General features: G+C 48.4%; 2 protein-coding genes across 5 annotated transcripts; one reads left to right on the top strand and one right to left on the bottom strand.

Annotated features, from left to right (window-relative positions):
• Positions 1–128: 128 nt before the first annotated feature.
• olah (oleoyl-ACP hydrolase) lies at positions 129–8,487 on the top strand. 4 transcript variants are annotated; one of them, XM_086177663.1, is made up of 6 exons: positions 129–228; positions 337–520; positions 5,236–5,374; positions 5,473–5,835; positions 5,924–6,006; positions 8,178–8,487. In XM_086177663.1, exons 2-6 carry the CDS (start codon positions 391–393, stop codon positions 8,318–8,320), a joined length of 858 nt encoding a protein of 285 aa, XP_086033789.1. In that variant the 5' UTR covers positions 129–228; positions 337–390; the 3' UTR covers positions 8,321–8,487. The 4 variants fall into 4 exon arrangements, with proteins under 4 accessions (XP_086033789.1, XP_086033790.1, XP_086033788.1 ...); XM_086177664.1 differs by lacking the exon at positions 129–228 and having other exon boundaries at positions 257–520; positions 5,473–5,572; positions 5,666–5,835; XM_086177662.1 differs by lacking the exon at positions 129–228 and having other exon boundaries at positions 257–520.
• On the bottom strand, positions 8,403–17,235 carry slc9a3.1 (solute carrier family 9 member A3, tandem duplicate 1). The gene is made up of 16 exons (XM_086177661.1): positions 16,642–17,235; positions 13,195–13,497; positions 12,752–12,912; positions 12,171–12,249; positions 11,838–12,015; positions 11,530–11,750; positions 11,249–11,451; positions 10,803–10,892; positions 10,655–10,725; positions 10,438–10,567; positions 10,223–10,356; positions 9,958–10,081; positions 9,713–9,886; positions 9,477–9,522; positions 9,307–9,390; positions 8,403–9,231 (listed from the first exon to the last, which is right to left on the bottom strand). Exons 1-16 carry the CDS (start codon positions 16,949–16,951, stop codon positions 8,930–8,932), a joined length of 2,610 nt encoding a protein of 869 aa, XP_086033787.1. The 5' UTR covers positions 16,952–17,235; the 3' UTR covers positions 8,403–8,929.
• Between the last annotated feature and the right edge of the window lie 1,379 nt (positions 17,236–18,614).

Raw genomic sequence — 18,614 nt, 5'->3', positions numbered from 1 at the left:
TCATGTGTAAACGTTCGACGTTTACCGCTGATCTAGCTTTTCTTCGAAATCTTAAGTGTACCTCGTTGTCAGGTCGGTGATATGAAGTACTGTGAGCCCCAAATGAATCCCCCCTTGTATCTCCGGTGGGTTCTTCCCCGTGTGTAGCTGCACCGTCCACGCTGTAGATGTCTCCACGGTGCATAGCATCGAGATGACAGCGACCATAGAAGAATAAAAACAGGACGCGTGAGGATCTTATCATTGACACACACACACACACACACACACACACACACACACACACACACAGAAGTGTGTTTCAGGTCCACGGTGACGCTTCGACTTCTGCCACAGCGGCAAGAACGGTCTGGCACGGATTCCTGTCCTGGATTTTTCTCCTGAGTACAGATGGAGAAGGTGATCAACTGCTTCAAGCCGAGGCCGGATGCTGCGGCCCGGCTGGTGTGCTTCCCCTGGGCTGGGGGGGGCTCCATACACTTTGCACGCTGGGGAAACGTCCTCAACTCCTCTATCGAAGGTAAGACCTAAAGGTGGATCTCTCTGGTCGCCTGGGCCTGGATCAGATCATTAACAGTTCAGTTAACCCAGGAGAAGGTGATAGATGGATCAGACATGGAGATTCTGTTTAATCCTCCTGAAAGGCATTTAGAGCTGCAATCCCATAATATTATGGAATTGTAAAACGAATACATTCCCAAAAAATACAATCCCATAATATTATGGGATTGTAAAAAAAAAACGAATGAAATTGGTGCATATGCACCAATTTTATATATTTTTTTTCTTGCTGCAATACTTCTTAGCATCACCGGATGCAGGTCCTTTCTAATGTCCAGTCTTCTTCCCTTGACCTGGTGTCACCTGCTCATCACTCCATTCTTTCCCAAAGTGAATGTAACATTTAGCCTGCCATCTATGCTAGCAAGTGAAGAAAACTACTGCTACAAACTTAGACACTAACTCGCAAAATTTGTGTAACCATATTATTTGTCATTATGTTGGCACAAATCTGGTTATATACCAGCTTATAAGTATGAGTAAATAAGCAACAAATGACACTCGGGCATATCTCGGAAATGTCTTTTCCATGCCTGAAGATCCTCTTCTCCCCCCAACATACCAGGGGATCTGGAGGCCTGCTGGACCTGCATGGAGGATTTGTGATGGACAAGATAAGATAATACTTATTTGATCCCCATTGGGGAAATTTGTTTGTCACAGCAGTGCAACAATAACAAGATCAATAAATATGAATATAAATAGAAGAGACAATTAAAAGGACTAAACAGGATGAGAGTGGAATGACATGACATTAGGACGTGACATATGTGACCTCTAGTTCTGCCTGCTGTCTTTTGGTCATTGTAACAGTTTCCAGTCCATACATCATCGCTGGTCTCACCACTGTCTTGTACACCTTTCCTTTTATTCTGGCTGAAAGTCTTCTATCACATAGAACCCCTGACACTTTTCTCCACCCATTCCAACCTGCTTGGACCCGTCTCTTCACCTGTTTTCTGCACTCTCCGTTGCTCTGGACTGTTGACCCTAAGTACCTGAAATCCTCCAGCTTCTTGATCTCCACTCCCTGTAGCCTCACCGTTCCACCCGAGTTCCCCTCATTCACACACATATATTCTGTCTTGCTGCGACTAACTTTCATTCCTCTCCTTTCCAGAGCATACCTCCACCTCTCTAGATTTTCCTCTACCTGTTGTCTGCTCTCACTACAGATCACAATGTCATCCGCAAACATCATGGTCCATGGGGATTCCTGTCTAACCTCATCTGGCAGCCTATCCATCACCATTGCGAACAAGAAGGGGCTCAGAGCTGATCCCTGATGGAGTCCCACCTCCACCTTGAACTTCTCTGTTACCCCTACAGCACATCGTACCAGTGTCTCACAGCTAGCATACATGTCCTGCACCAGTCTAACATACTTCTCTGCCACTCAAGACTTCCTCACACAATACCAGAGCTCCTCTCTTGGCACCTTGCTTTTTCTAGGTCTACAAAAACACAATGCAGCTCCCTCTGGCCTTCTATGTACTTCTCTATTAGCATTCTCAATGCAAATACTGCATCTGTAGTACTCTTCCTAGGCATGAAGCCATACTGCTGTTCACAAATGCTGACTTCTGCTCTCAGTTTAGTTTCCACTACTCTTTCCCATAACTTCATTGTATAGCTCATCAACTTTATCCCTCTATAGTTGCCACAATTCTGCACATCCCCTTTGTTCTAATAGGCACCATCACACTTTGTCTCCATTCTTCAGGCATCTTCTCACTCTCTAAGATCCTATTGAATAATCTAGTCAGTAAATCTAACACTGCCTCTCCTAGACACTTCCATACCTCCACAGGTGTACCATCAGGACTAACTGCTTTTCTACTCTTCACCCTCTTCAATGCCTTCCTCACTTCACTTTTACTAATTTGTGCTACTTTATGGTCTACAATAGTTCCACATTCATCAGCTCTTCAAAGTACTCTTTCTATCTTACCATCACTCTTCTAGCATCTGTCAATACGTTTCCCTCTCTGTCCTTAATCACCCGGACCCGTTGTACATCCTTTCCATCTTTATCTCTCTGTTTCGTCAACCTGTATAGATCATTCTCACCCTCCTTACTATCCAACTGAGCATACAGGTCATCGTATGCCCTTTGTTTTGCCGTTGCTACTTCTATCCTTACCTTACACTGTATCTCCCTGTACTCCTGTCTGTTCTAGTCAGTCTTTTGTGCTGCCGCTTTCTCTGTATATACTCCTGCACTCCCTCATTCCACCACCAAGTCTCTTTATCTACTTTCCCTCCAGATGACACACCAAGAACTCTTCTATCTGTCTCCCTAATAACACTAGCTGTTGTTGTCCAATCATGTGGGAGCTCACCCTGACCACCCAGACCCTTTCTCAACTTGTCCCTGAAAACCATGCAACACTCCCTTTTCAGCTTCTACCACTTTGTCCTCTGCTCTGCCTTTGTCCTCTTCATCTCCCTTGTCACCAGAGTCATCCTACAAACCACCATCCTATGCTGTCTAGCTACACTCTCACCTACAACTACTTTGCAGTCACTGATCTCTTTCAGGTTACCTCATCTATACAAGATGTAGTCTACCTGCCTGCTCCTACCTCCGCTCTTATAAGTTACCCTATGTTCCTGTTTTTTCTGGAAAAAGGTGTTCACTACTCCCATTTCCATCCTTTTTGCAAAATCTACCACCATCACTTCTTCACCCCCTCTGTTGCCTTCACCAACATGTCCATTGAAGTCTGCACCAATTACCACTCTCTCATTTCTGGGAATACTCTGTATCACTTCATCTAACTCATTCCAGAACTTCTCCTTCTTTTCAAATTCACACCCCACCTGCGGGGCATAGCCACTTACAACATTGAGCGTCACACCTCCAATTTTCAGTTTCAGACTCATAAGTCCATTTGACTTTCTTTTCACCTCCAAGACATTCCCAACAAACTCCTCCTTCAAGATAACTCCTACTCCATTTCTCTTCTTGTCAGTACCATAATAGTACAACTTAGTACAAAACCTGCTCCTAAGCTTCTAGCCTTACTTCCTTTCCACCTGGTCTGCTGGACACACAGTATATCCACCTTCCTTCTCTGCATCATGTCAACCAACTCTCTTCTTTTTCCTGTCAGAGTCCCGATATTCAAAATCCATACTCTCAGTCCCAGACTCTTTCCTTTCCTCCTCTTTCTCTGCTTCTGAACACGCACTCCTCCTCTTCTTCTTGTTCTTGTTCTGTGACCCACAGTGCCCCAATTTCCATTAGTACCCTGTAGGTCATCAGTACCAATGGCGGTCGTTGTTAACCCGGTCCACGACCGATCCGGTATGATATGGTTATGGTTGACTCGCATGTTTGGTTTTGGCAAAAGTTTTACGCCGGATGCCCTTCCTGACGCAACCCTCTGCATTTATCAGGGCTTGGGACCGGCACAGGGAGACACTGTGCACTCTGTGCCCCCCAAGGGAAGCTTGGAGAGACACGGGCCAGTGCCGCCCTGAGGTTGCATCGGAGATAATGATTTATACGGGTTGGCAAAACAGAGAGAGGGAAAGGATAGTGAGGGAAATGTAGTGACAGATGCCAGATGAGTGATGGGAAGATGGAAAGAATACTTTGAAGAGCTGATGAACGAGGGAGAAGGGGTAGAAGGGATAACAATTGTAGACCACAATGTAGTAGATTAATAAAGGTGAAGTGAGGAGGGCACTGAAGAGGATGAAGAACAGTACAGGTTGTCGTGTTTTTGAAGGTCGACATGTTAGACCTTCTGAGAACACTGATGTAATGATTGATTTAGTTTGTATTCTTTATTATTTTATTATTCTGATAAGCAGAAGCTGCTTATCAGAATATATAATTTACTGCCCTTTGCAATGGGACATAATTAATATCGAGTAGAAATAAGTTTAAGTTATCATTGGTTTGGCCCTCTAACACCATTCAGGTTTCTCATATGGCCCCTTGTAAAAATGAATTGCCCACCCCTGCTATAGAGGAATAAAGTTGACGAGTCATACAATAAAGTTATGGGAATGGGTCTTGGAAATTGGACTGAGTGGAGAAGTCAGCATTTGTGAGAAACAGTATGGTTCCATGCCTAGAGAGTACAACAGATGCAGTATTAGCTTTGAAGGAGTACAACAGATTCTAAATTTGCTTTGAAAGAGCACCACAGACTCAGTATTTGCTTTGCAGGAGTACAATAGATGCAGTATTTGCTTTCAAAAACCACTACAGATGCAGTATTTGCTCTAAGAATGTTGATAAAGAAGGTCAAAGGGAGCCGGATTGTGCCTTTGTAGATCAACAAAAAGCATACAACAGGGTGGCGAGAGAGGAACTCTGTCTCAGTATGAGGAAGACTGGAGTTGCAGAGAAGTTGTTACACTGGTCTGGGACATGTCTTTAAGCTGTGAGACAGTGATGAGGTGTGGAGTGTGGAATCTCGACACAAGACATCTCAGAGCCCAAAACTGAGAGGGAAAATAAGGTCAGATGAACTCCTGTGATGCTCTGTGCTCAGGTTAATCTAAAACACTGTTCTTTGTTTTATGTGGTGGTTTGAAGAGATCATCTCCTCAAGTTTAGAGCATGTTCTCATTTTCCATGAGGAGAATCTAGATTTGATGATGTGATGGACAGAGTGAGAACTTTCTGAAACTAAACCCGAGTTCCGTCTGCCTCAGTGCTTGCTGTCAGACTTCCTGGCCGGGAGAGTCGAGCCAAAGAGCCCTTCTTCCAGAACATGCAGCAGATCGTGGACGAGGTCATTGGACAGTTACTGCCTGCGCTGAGAGAGAGGCCCTTTGCTTTGTTTGGACACAGGTAGGAGAATGTGAAGGAATCCAAACCCAGGGAAGCAGCTGGGTTTACACTCGCTTACTGTTTTTTTTAAATGACGATTGCTTTTCTATTTTGATTAGCTTCGGTGCCTTCACCAGCTTCGCCTTTGCAGATGCTCTGAAGAAACGTCACCACCTGGAGCCTGTTCATGTTTTCCTGTCCGGTGCATCTGCGCCATACGTGAGGGCATACAGAACTCCTGACCTGTACAGATGCAGCCTGGTGATAGAACAAGTTCTGGTGCACTCCCTGTGTCTTTTGATTTGTCTCCAGTCAGAGATTCGACTCAAAGCCCCAAGGAGAAGCGACTTGTCAGATGAGGACTTTCTCCAGTGGCTGACCTCTGCTGGAGGAACTCCTCCTGAGCTGCTTGCCAACCCCGAAGTGCTGCAGCTTTTCCTTCCTGCCCTGAAGGCCGACCTGCACATCATGGAGAACTACCTGTGGGCTTGCAGACACCTTAGTCCAGTCTCCATGACTGTAAACCTATGATTCAGTACAAACACCTTCAGTGACTTTATTCTCCTGCAGATGTGAGAAACCAGACAGTGCGTTCCTCTCGTGCCCGGTCACCTGTCTGGATGGAAAGGACGATGCCCCTCATGACTTACAAGGTGAGTCCTCTCAGGTCCTGCAGGACCCAGGTATCACCCCCTGCCTGGATGGTTCAGAGCAAATACCCGATGTACTTCAACCACAAGGACTCAGAAATTTTGTTCCAGACAGTTCTCTTTAAAGAACCCAGTGCCCTTTATTCCTGAGGTTATAAGATACAAATCAGGCCACCGGCACAAGGATAGCGGTGAAAGTGACTGCAGTACACTACCAGTCCAGCAAGGGGTGGTAAGGGAAAAGAAAATTATTCTTCAGATATTAGCATGTAAGGAAGGGCAGGAGAACAGAGGCTGCAGTTGTTGAAGTAGCATGCTACTTTTGGAGCAGTCAGAAGGGCCCTGTGAAGCAGTTTCCATCTGAACAGGGTTAATGGATAGAGAGGAGGACAGCACTGCTCGTCTGCTGCCAGTCACCTGGGGATTGGCAGATCTAGCCAAAGCTGCTGGTCTGCATAGGGCAGCAGCTTCACTCCAACAACTGCACCATCCACCTGCAGCAAAGCAGCCCCAGAACTTCAATGAGCCTCCTCCATGTTTCACAGTTGGTATGGTTTTCTTCTCTTGCTCTGCTTCATGTTTGAGTCTGAGTGCAGAGCTGAGGTAACTTGCCTAAAAACTCCAGCTCTGTCTCCTCTGTCCTGAAGACACCTTCCTGGGAGATTTGTCGCTGGTCACTGTGCATTTTGCCAAATTCCAGTCTCTTCTTAACGATCCACTTTCAACAGTGGTGTCTGTATGTCTCCCACAAAGTTCACTTTGGCACAAACAGCTACGGACACTGATGCATCTTAACCTTGGACTTTACCTCTAACCTCTTTGGAGGTCTTTCTGGGCTCCCACGGTAACATTCATATCATCTATCTCTTCAACCTGACATCAATGTTCTTCCTGTTGCCACATCCAGGAAGGTTGGCTACAGTCCCCTGGACTTTCAACTTCTGGATAATCTTTGCAGCTGCAGTCACAGGAATATCTAGCTGTTTGGAGATGGTCTGATATCTTTTACCTTTAACATGATTGTATTTATTTTTCTTTCTAACCTCTTGAAGCAACTGTCTCCATGGCTTTCTATGGTCCATGTTTGGCATGGCAAACAGCATAATGACTGTAATTCACCCTTAAAATGGGCAGACCTTGTGGGCAGTGCCCAACGTCTGAAAAAAGACTGTTGGCGACAGGCTGTTTCTTCTGGGGCAGCTTTATTTGCTGTTTAACACAACTGGATTGAACACACATAACCTTGACACCTGTCTGGCTGCTTTCAAGAGTAAGTTGTCAGCAAATTTTCTGCTTGTGAAGTCAGACAAGACTGAATTGATTATTGTTGGATCAGCGAGGCTGTCATCTGTACAATGTCACTCATGAACCTTGGTGTGTCCTTTGATAGGATGATTTTTTTTTTCAACTTTTATATTAAAAAGAGGTCACCAGAATCACCCTCTGCCATTATAGAAACATCATTAAAGGATGCAGAGATCTTAATCCATGCATTTGTGACAAAATGACTGGATTATTGTTTTACCCGCAAGAGCGTCCAAGGCCTGCAAACTGTCCAGACGCAGCAACTCTGAGAGCAGACTTTAAGGTGCTGCTCCTCACCTATAAAGGCAATGCACCATCTATTCTATCTCACCTGATGAAGTCATATGTGCCTGGAGATGCTCTGCTCTCCCAGAGTTTCAGCTTTCTGGGTCACCAAGGTTCACAAAGACCTTTGGCCATAGGCTTCTTTATTTCATCCACCAACTCTGCGTTACATTTGCTTGCTGACATCAGCAGACCTCTCTGTTGATTATTAAAAGCAAAGCTGAAGACCCACTTGTTGTCCAAAAACATGCAGGACGTTCCTTGGAAAATGGGCTTATAGTACTGTACTGTGTTTCTGCCTCAGATGGTACTAGACATTGTCTCTCATGCAGGAAACAACCCACAAAGAAATCTGAGAAATGTTAAGTCCTGACATGTCTTACAGTCTACCTGTCTACCAATCTAACAGCGTACCAGTCGACTTTTCTGTCATGTCCATCAGGTGGTTCTTGTTGTGAATAAAGGCAGTCTTGTAGATCTTCGTCCAGCCCAGTGGGTTTGAAGGGTCTACATGAGGGCAGTGAGTGGCAGGTGGGGGGGCGCTCTTCTTTAATTACATCATTAACCTGTTTTTTGATTGACAGCTTGGAAGGACATGACCTCGGGGGACTTCACTGTCAGGATGCTGGATGGGAATCACTTCTACCTCAAAGATCCTGGAAACGAGAAGGTGATACTGGACTATATGACGAAAAACTTGGAGACACTGGAGATGGATGATCTATGATGAGATATCCATAGCTCTCTGCTGCATGGATGATCCCTGGAGATGGACAACTTCACTTTTCATAGAAAACATGCCCGTCATCTTTGTTAGAACGGAGTTTTAATCAGGTTTTATTTATTTCAGTGACTCTTAACTTCATGCCATTAAATAAACATCTCTCACCCTCAGCTGCTCAGGTTTCATACGTATCAGGCAGGTGACCTTTCATGATGAACCTGTCAGCATGAACCCTATGGTCCAGACCCTGGTTTAATCCTGTTCACTGACAGACGGAGTTATCAGCGTCAGTCAAACACCACACTGAGCTTCCTTTGAGAGGCAGCAGCTCCACACCGGTGGACATCTCAGAAGGCTGAGTGTCGTGGAGGCATCTTCAGTCTGTCAAGGCCGACATCCCTCCTCAAAAACACACACTGAGAATCAACTTTATTCACAGAAGAGGAAGAAGAAGGTGATTGGAAGTCTGTTCAAAGATCTTCATCCTGGATCCGGTGGACCAGAGGGGAGGAGCCTCTCCTCTGTTACGGACATCACAACCCAAGAAGCTTCTCCAGACCAGGCAGTCTCCTATCAGAACTTGGGTGCCAGTCTGCCCTTGGAGTATGGAGGTCACATGTAGCTGCCTGCACCAGGCGGTGGTGGCGGAGGAGTGGGTGGAGGCGCCAGCTCCTGTTCCTCCCTCCGCGATGCAGCCGGCGTGTCGGCAACCACGAAGGAGTCTGTAGAGCGGTTGCTGGTGCGAAGTGGGGCCAAGCGCCGCAGGTTGCCGGGCGTCCAGGGGAGCACAAGCTGCGCTCGCTGAGATGGCGCTACGGTGGTGGCATCCAGCTCAGCCTCAGCCAGCCAGGGTGGGATCTGCACTGAGGAAGTGTAGTCCAACTCGGGCATGAAGGCTGGATTCTCAATCCCATCTTAGGGAAGGAGCAGAGGGGAGGGTTTAGGAAGCTGAGAGGGGAAGGGGGAAGAGGGAGCAGACAAGAGCTTACCTCCAGCTCTATAGACCACCCTCATGGGGAAGGAGCTGGTGGACTCATACCCAGAGGCGCTGTCCCCTTCGGAGAACTGAAAATCTGATATAAGGGCTGGGTTTAGTACCAGGGTGACGCAGGAGTAACTGTCAGGTTGGAACTTCTTGCATCTGAAATGGGTAACTGACCTTCATCCCCGGACTGGCTGCTCAGGGTGGCCTTGCCGTTCTGCACCTGTGGAGGTCAAACCTAGTTACAACACTCTGGACTCAAGATAGACCAGCTCTGGATCAGACCTGAACCTGCATCGTGTCATACCATTCTGTTAGATAAGTGACGTCTACTACTCAATTAATTATACTGTGGGTTATAAAGCGGTAACTACAAAGGTCCTTAAGACCGTGCTCATGATAGGAGGCTCAACCTTCTGCTGCAGATCTTTCTTTGGGTGCTTTGTTATGGTTTTGTGCGGAGCGACTCCCATCTTTGCAGACTTGAAGGACTCCAACCGGCTTCTCATGGTCCTCTGGAAGATCTCCTGCACCTCGTTTTCATCCTTGTTGACCTCAAAGTGGCTGCGGCTGTACCTGTGTCGATGCTGGATCAGGAGATCATGGGATTAGCGATGAGAGGTTTTGCGTCAGCGGGCACAAGGCTGACACCGCTGACCTGTTTCCTGCCCTTGTAGAGGTGCTGCTGCAGCAGGTGGTGGCTGTTGAGGCCCTCAGTGTCCCTCATGCCCTGGATGGTCTGCTCGTGCATTTCCAGGCTCACTGAAGGCACCATGTCTCTCCTGCAGAGGCAACCTTCAGGTTGGTCCACGTGGCCACCAGGGAGCAGTGTTGTAAACACCCTCTCCTACCCCTAAACCCCTGTAATGTGGTGTCCTCAAGTTGTACTTCTCTGGTTATATGATCTAAGAGGGCTGCCTTACCTCGCCTCGTGATCCTCTGACATGTTGGCCATAATGTCCGGCATGGCATCTGAGAAATTGTCGCCAAGCTTTTTCTTGAAGTCAACAAACGCTGATTCATGTCTGATGAACTCCAGTGAGCCTCGACGTTCTCCCTGCGGGGCAGAAGGGCTCATTACACCAGCTTATCTGCACTTCTATCAAAAAACAACAACTTGGCAATTCCACATGCGCACCTCGGCCACATATGCCATGGCGTCCTGCAGATTCAGCTTGTGGAAGACGGTGAAGAGGCGGTCGCGGTTCTTCCTTGCTGACGGTTTCATCAAGACCCTTGACATCCACCCCTCCTCAAAATTATTCCACCTTCACAGCAAGAGAGCAGATCAGTACGGCCTGACGTAGCCCAATACACAAACACATCTTTGTGTCAGAAGAGGTGTCTTCACTTACTTGTCCCTCATGTAGTTGTGTCCTATTTGTCCAGAAATGTCTTCTATGGCAATGAGCAGGTGGTCAAACACCTGAGGAGCAGATAGACGGGATCAAACCCAGGCCCAGTAATGTCCCTTCACGTCTTGAAGAGGAAAACCATCTTTACCTTATTCTGGACTTTTTCTATCAGTGAGAGCTCCGTCATGGCAGCTCTCCTGACCTTCAGCCAGGTTACGAGAGGTTTCATCGTCACGCCCTACGACCAAAGCCACAGTTAGCTCCCCAGTAAAAGACTTGACAATGAACTCCAGCTGAAGCAAGTACTTGGGAAAGGACCTTCTCTGAATGCAGTGGAGGATGAGGAGGATCAGCACGGTGCCATAACCTCAGCATCATCTTCATCACTTGATAGACTACAGAACCTTTCTTTAATGACGCTTTTGGTGTTGGAAATATGTATTCAGTACTTATGATGGCCCCTGGTAGCTGAGGCTACCTGAGGCGACCTGTCATTGATCTACACTAACTCGGGGTGAGAAGATTGGCGTCTGTGGTCCTGCTTTATCCTAGTGCAACGTAACATTGGGGAGTTTGAGGTACTGCAGATGTTACCTGGAGGATGACAGTGAAATACACCACGATCAGGGTGGTGGAAATCATCAGATTCTTCTCCTTTATCTTGTGCTCATCCAACATAACCGCAAGGCCGTAGGCGACTGCCCCCCGCAGGCCTCCGTAGCTCATTATCACCTGGTCTATTACCTCCAAGGGAACAAGACGGAACTTGTTCATGATCCAGGTGAGGAAGAAGACACCTGTTTCACACACAGACACAATGTTCTCACACTTTCCCCGTAGAGCCTCCAGCATTGCTGATGAAGAAAAGACCTCACCGATGAATCGGTACACGAAGATGAAGAGGAGCGTGAGGAGGATGAAGCCTGTGTTCCACACCCAGATTTCCTTGTCAATGGCTGAGATGCCGAGGAACACGAAGATGATAGTTTCTGATCCATTGGCAAAAACCTTCATGGCGTATCTGACCGTGGTGACGGACTTCTCGTCCATGTTGGCGTTGATGTACTTCTGACAGGCGATGCCGCAGAAGACAATCCTGCAGACACCCGGAGAAACATCTGGATGAAAACTGTCAAACGCAGGGGGGATGAACAGTGACAAGGCTGCAAGAGAAAGGACTCACGAGAGGATGGCGGACAGAGAGAGCATCTCAGCAGTCAGGTAGGACAGGTACCCCAGCACGAAGATGAAGCCCGCCTCAATGATCTGGATATTCTTCGTGCACCTGGTCAGGAGAGAGAGCAGCAACCCGAACACCAGGCCAAGGAGTGAGCCGCCGAAGGCCACCACGAAGAAGGAAACTGGAGAGCCGAGAGGGAGGAGTTGCTTGTTGACATCTACCAACCTTCTGTGGAGCTCAATGCATGTGTGTATGTGGTTACAAAGACCTTCGGCCCTGGGGGTCAAAGGTCTCGAGGTCTCAGGGATTATCAGATGTCAGTAGTGGGCTCATTACCGATTCCCTTGATTATCTCCACGGCGTCAATCTGAGATCCTCCCAGAGAAACAAAGGCATCAAACACATTGAAAAGCACCTGGAGAAAAAATAAGATAAATGATCGATGTTGTGAAGTTGCGGCTCTATGGTATTTTCAGCCTCATAATGACCACGACCACTGGATCTTGAGCTATCAGATCTACTGTCTGAGTGCTTTGTTTGAGGACATCTGAGATCAGAACTGCCCAGACATGGAAATCAACCACGGGGATGAATAGATCCAGAGAACATATTAACCTGGTGGAATGATAAGGACCACCACACACAAGGTGCTGGAGAAGGTGTGGAAAAGTAAAGCTCAGGTCTTTTCTTCTCCTTTGATTTCTAGGATGTAAACAGTACGCGTTGTTCAACGAGGAGCCGAGTGTAAAGGTCAGGTGACAGGTGTGTCCTCAACATGGCTCTTTGAAAACTTCACGTCCTCCTCAATGTTTACCCAGTGATGACTTCTGCGAAGCTTCACATCTGCGAAGCTTCACGTCATGAGCAAGAACCGGGAGTGGCAGCGGCGGCACGACCTGACTCTGCATTCTACTCACCACTGTCACGCCATCGTTGAGCAGGGATTCGCCGAACACCAGGATGAAGAGGACCTCGTTGACGTGGACCTGCTCAAATACGGCCAGGACAGCCACGGGGTCCACAGCAGCTATCAGGCTGCCAAACAGGAGATACTGCAGCAGCCCGATTTCCACGTCACCTGTGACGCCAGGCAGGGGTTAGAAAGCGAAAGTTGACATTAGCAGGAAGGAAGGTCTGATGAAAGTTTCATCGTCCCTGGTCCCAAACTCTGTTTCACTCGTGGACCCGAACATCACTCATGGAACCTACACAGTCATCTTCTTTCATTAGCATGAGTGGACTCTTAAGGTATCACCTTTAGGGTGTTAAGCTGTAATTAACTCCGGTTGGAGTCACCAGGACTTTCAACTAGGATCGCACCCTGAGGGTTTGATGGAGCTACACCTGAAATCACGCTCACCCATGGCTCCTCCCATATGACACCCCCACAGCGACAGACCCACACTGGCGGCATTCCAGCAGGTTCCAATGATGGCATAGACCAAGATGGTCCCCAAGTTGCTGAAGAACAGCTTGTTGGGCATGAAGTATCCGGCATCAAGGATGATTTGAGGCAATAGGTAGAAGAAGAAGACGGTGGGCGTCAGCTTAAAGGTCTGCACTTTGTCTGCACCCCAGATCATGCCACCCAGGATGAAGCCGAAGCAGATGAGTAGAGCGCTCTCGGGGATGACGTTGGTCACATGGTGGTTGGCCTCGATCACTGTGGAAATTGAGAAGAAAAAAAACCTTCAAGATGTATTTGATCCCTTCACCTCAGCCTGGATCCAGCGGATTAGCCAATGATCAACTGCATAATCGTGTCACTCTGGTCTTTGGCATATCATTAACCGTGCATGGCCGTGCATAGCCATGTGCGTACAGCTCATCTCCTCCAGCAGACAGCGGACGTTTGGCTGAAGGTCCTTGACGGAACAGCTTAATGATCAAACCTTCTGAGCCATCGGGCCGTTTCCCAATGTTGATTCAGCCCCTGGTGTCAGGTGGGATGGGGGTGGAAGCAGCAGGACCACGAGAAGGTCACGTTGGAGGAACCTCCAGCTCCAGCTTTTCCCTTAGTGCAATCCAGAAGGCTCCTCTGCTGTACTGGTCATTTCTAATAACCCCCCGGTCAGTTATCAATTGCTCGATGGGCTCTTACGTACCCAGTTTAGCCAGGAAGGCCACCAGTATCCACAGGGCAATGAAATAGGGGGCGCCCACGTGGTGCCACTTGAAGGTGACAATGGGGATCCCATCTCCACTCTGATTGGACGTGGAATGGTCTGAGTTGCAGTGCGGCGGCGTGACACTCCCCCTGGTCCCCATGGCCCCCAAGCAAACCAGCAGCAGGGACCCCAGGAGCCAGAGGCGCACGTCAATGCATTGTGGCATCGCAGCGCAGTAACACACTGAGTGGCGAATGGATGGGTCACTTAAAAACAGATCCAGATGAGGAGGGGCCGGAGTCTCAGGCAAGACCAGTCACGTCTGCCATCTTTCTTACAAAGGTGTACACGCCTGAGCTGCCGTGTCTCCACCCTCTAGCTTGGGATCCCAGTTTTATGCAACTGTGTTCATGCTGGCGTCAGAGAAGGTGTAACGGATGTCCGAGGAAAATCTCCAGGTTATTCAGTCACACCTGACCTCCCCATCTTTGGTTTGTTTTTCCACTGTAACACAAGAACTAAATTCATGTGTGTGTATGTGTGCATCCTGTCCTCTAATGATTAACGAGGAAGGTTGCTCAATTTCAGTTAAAAACTTCCAGCTGCTGAAAACTACTGAGGTTTTCTCTTAAAGATTGATTGAGGTCTCACGCAGGTGGAGTTTGACACCTGAGCGGGAAGCTGTCCAGCTGCGTTCATACACACATCTGTTTCACTTCCTGTCTGTCCGACATCCTGACTGTGTCACTTCCTGTCTGTCTGACTTCCTGACTGTCTCACTTCCTGTCCGTCTGACATCCAGACTGTCTCAATTCCTGTTTGTATGACATCCTGACTTCATGATTGTCTCACAGGTGTGCACCCTGGTGTGGAACACTCTCAGACCTTCTGTGGATGTAGAGGAGGTGGAGGAAGTGGAGGAGCTGGGGGAGGTGGAGGACGTAGTGGAGGACCTTGGGAGGTGGACGAAGGGGAGGAGGTGGTGAGCTGGAGAATGTGGTGAGCTGGAGAAGGTGGAGGAGCTTGGTGAGGTGTAGGACCTGGAGAAGGTGGGGGAGCTGGGTGAGGCAGAGGAGGTGGGGGAGGACCTTGGGAGGTGGAGGAAGGGGAGAGGCGTATGAGGTGGAGGAGCTGGGGGAGGTGGATGAGGTGGAGAGGGTGGAATCAGTGGGGATGCTAGTGGAGGTGGAGGAGCAGGATGAGGTGGAGGAGCGGTAGGAGGAGGAGGAGTTGGAAGAGCTTGCTAGGATGGAGGAGCTGGGGGAGATGGAGAAATCATTCCCATCGAAGCCCTTTTTCTAATATCGAGCACACAAAAGTTGGTCCTCATTACTTGAGATCTGAGGAAATTTTGCTTACATGCAGACACACACACACACACACACACACACACAGACGCAGACACAGACACAGACACAGACACAGACACGGACACGGACACGGACACGGACACGGACACGGACACGGACACGGACACGGACACGGACACGGACACGGACACGGACACAGACACAGACACAGACACAGACACAGACACAGACACAGACACAGACACAGACACAGACACAGACACAGACAGACAGACAGACAGACAGACAGACACACACACACACACACACACACACACACACACAGACAAACCGTCCAGTCCAGTTTGAGGAGGTCACAATGGCTCCATTGCTGCGACAGGTGAGCTCTCACAGGTGTTTGGGGATATAGTGGGTGTTTATTTGACAGCAGAATAGGAGTTAATAAATGTTCAGCACTCAAGTCAGATGGGGGGTGTGGTCACTGTGGTGTTGGGGGGGGGGGGGGTCGGGTGTTACATCATCTGCTAATGATCCCTAAGGAGCCATAACTTAATCTCCATGAGAATCTAGATTGCAGCTATGTGTGAACTTTACCAGTGGGCCCTATTAACTAATGACATCCTTCAAGCTGCCAGGAAGGGACGTTAATGGTCATTCCTCCCCCCCCGCCCCTCCCCCCACACACATACACCCGCCTTTGACTTCCACACAGGCAGGTCAGGGATGCAAAGGAAATATATTATTGTCAGATAGTGTTGCCCTGTGTTGATGCGCAGGGGGTAATGCTTAAGGTTAGTTTGCTGGGAGATGAGTTTGTCATGTGCAGTAGAACGCACAGAAGGCAGCGATTGATCTGCAGTTATTGATTGATCACCCCCCCCCCCCCCCGCGCTGGAACATAAAACTCCACTGTAACATTTTCCAGCTTTCATGTCCTGACAGAACTGAAAGTCAAATCTAGTCAAATGTGACTGGACCTCCCTCCCTGTCCTTCCTGTGAGGCCCCTATTTATGTCAGGGCGGCATACACAAACATGTGCACATCCCTACATGCACTGTTGCGAGCCGCTTGGTTGTGTTGTGTGTACACAGTGTGCTAACTGGCGTGGAAGGTGATATTGGACGGAGGTCAGCCTCTCCGCAGTCCATCAGATGCCGGATGGCATGGAGGGGTTAAGGGTATCAATTATCACATGATTATCAGTTTGTAAAATCTCACCAATGACGTTGGTCATGAAGATTACGCATGGACTCCAGATGAAGAAAATCAGATAAGTTCTTCAGATTTAACTAATACATTCTAATGAGTGCTAATCACAACAGAATGATTTTTCACGGTGATCTAGCTGAGCTGTGACGTCTATCTTACCGAGAACCTGAGGAACTCACCAAGTTTGCAGAGCCAGCAGACCAGAATCCACACAGCCACCAGATGTGGGGTGGAGACATGGTGCCACTTCCAGGTGACGATTGGTAGGGTAGTGATGGGGCCTCCTCCATGACCGCCCTCACTGTGGCTGTGATCTCCAGAGCTTACGTGGTCTGGGTGGGACACGTTGCTGGCTCCAGGGTGAGGGTCAGAGATTGCTGCAGACTCGTGTTCAGCACTGGGAGCGTGTTCCTCACTGGCCTGGCTGGAGATCCTGGCCAGCATCAGGAGCATCCAGAGAAAAAGTGCACCTCTGCTGGAAGCAGCCATGCTGAGGAGCAGTCTAGAAGGTCTGTGTGACAGCTAGACGGGGTCAGCTGGAGATCGAGGTCGTGCCTAAGAGTCTTCTTCCTGCTGCCTGTTCCTCTTCGTGTCTGTCACTTTGCTCCTCACATGTCCTGGGCAGGTAGGTGCTCTCTATGCTGCCTCTCTGCTGAGGATGCGGCTTTTCACAGCAGGTGAAGCTCAGCCCATCGTGATGCCTTCTGTCTCCTCCTGCTTTCTACCTGGACCAGCCCGTCTTGCCACGTCAGTCAGCGCCTTCCTCCTTCCTCACTGGCTGTCAATGATTTATATGTCGCTTTTCTTGATTCTGAAGGACCTTGTTTTCAAGGAGCACAATGGACAAAGAAAAGTTTCCACTCCAGATCCTCTTACACCAGGGAAAAAGTACAGGATGGAGAAAGGTCTCTCCTACGACGGAGGAAAGTCTCCTGCTCCTCTAAGAGGATGGGAAAAATTCTCCAGCTCCTCTTGGAGGACAAAGAAAGGACTCTTGAAGGACAGAAAAAGTCTCCAGCTTCTCTTAGATGACACAGAAAAGTCTCCAGCACCTCTTGGGGGACAAAGAAAAGTCTTAGGCTCCTCTAAGAAGTCAGAGAAAAGTCTGTAGTTCCTCTTAGAGGACAGAGAAAAGTCTCTTGAAGGACAGAGTAAAGTCTGTTGGAGGATGGAGAAATGTCTTGGAGGGCAGACAAAAAGTCAGCAGCTCCTTTTAGAAGACGGGGAAAAGTCTTAGGTTTCTAATGAAAGACAGATAAAAGTCCAAGTCTCCTCTTGGAGGATGGCAAAAAGTCTCCAGCTCCTCTGGGAGGATGTGAAAGGTCTCTTGGGTGATGAAAAAAAGTCTCTTGGAGGATAGCAAAAACTCTGGAGCTCCTTTGAGAGGACAGAGACAAGAGTACAGCTCATCTTGCAGGACATAGAAAAGTCTCTTGGAGGACAGAAAAAAGGTCTGCAGCTCCTTTTTGAGGATGGAGAAAGGTCTCGAGCTCCTCTGGGAGGAGAGAGAAGTCTTCAGCTCCTCTGTGAGGACAGAAGGATAGAGAAACCCAGGCCTCCTCCATAGGTCTCCAGCGTCCTTCTCCTGGAGCCTTCACAGGGTTGAAGTAGGACCTGCAGGGGTTCCAGACGCCTGCTGTTGAGCCTCCATGACTGGCATGCCTTAGTCTTTAGGGGACAGACGGGCGTAAATGGACCTTGGATTGGACGTGCTGTTTCTTCTCCAGCAGCCTTGCCTTCCCGCCAGCCACAATTCCTTTAGTTACAATTTAAACAGCCATATCAGCTGCTATTGTCAAGGAAGGAGGACGGAGGACTTGATTCATCCTCTGACCGACTTTATCCTGGCTGGCTTTATCCTGACTATCAAGCAAACGTGCGCCGAGGCCTTTCTATAACCCTCTCTCTTTCAAGTCCTTTCCTGGTTCCCACTTCTGCTAAGTAATGTGATTGCATTCATGTTTTTATCACAACAGAAAATTAATCATTAAAGTGTGACAGTCACCCGCCTCACATTTCCTCCTCTGGAGAAGGACGAGATAAGGAATGCAATGGATGCCCTTTGGTTCATAAGTTCTGCTGTCTCTGGTAGATGAAGGTTGAACCCTCAGGTGTCCAGCCAAAACCAAGAACTGCAGCAGCTTGCTGGACT

This window comes from Fistularia commersonii, chromosome 30, assembly GCF_037954325.1.
Source record: "Fistularia commersonii isolate RoL2024-O1a breed Wild chromosome 30, RoL_Fcom_v1.0, whole genome shotgun sequence".
NCBI classification, from domain to species: Eukaryota; Metazoa; Chordata; class Actinopteri; order Syngnathiformes; family Fistulariidae; genus Fistularia; species Fistularia commersonii.
This window is presented reverse-complemented; position numbering and strand designations above follow the sequence as displayed.

Excerpts from the sequence above, each read along its gene's own strand:
- olah (XM_086177663.1), top strand. The coding sequence starts at position 391 with ATGGAGAAGGTGATCAACTGCTTCAAGCCGAGGCCGGATGCTGCGGCC. Across the intron at positions 5,375-5,472 it reads TTTGCTTTGTTTGGACACAG|CTTCGGTGCCTTCACCAGCT; the intron begins GTAGGAGAATGT and ends TATTTTGATTAG. Across the intron at positions 5,836-5,923 it reads CACATCATGGAGAACTACCT|ATGTGAGAAACCAGACAGTG; the intron begins GTGGGCTTGCAG and ends ATTCTCCTGCAG.
- slc9a3.1 (XM_086177661.1), bottom strand. The coding sequence starts at position 16,951 with ATGGCTGCTTCCAGCAGAGGTGCACTTTTTCTCTGGATGCTCCTGATG. Across the intron at positions 9,887-9,957 it reads TCTACAAGGGCAGGAAACAG|CATCGACACAGGTACAGCCG; the intron begins GTCAGCGGTGTC and ends CTCCTGATCCAG. Across the intron at positions 9,232-9,306 it reads GGTGGTCTATAGAGCTGGAG|ATGGGATTGAGAATCCAGCC; the intron begins GTAAGCTCTTGT and ends TCCTTCCCTAAG.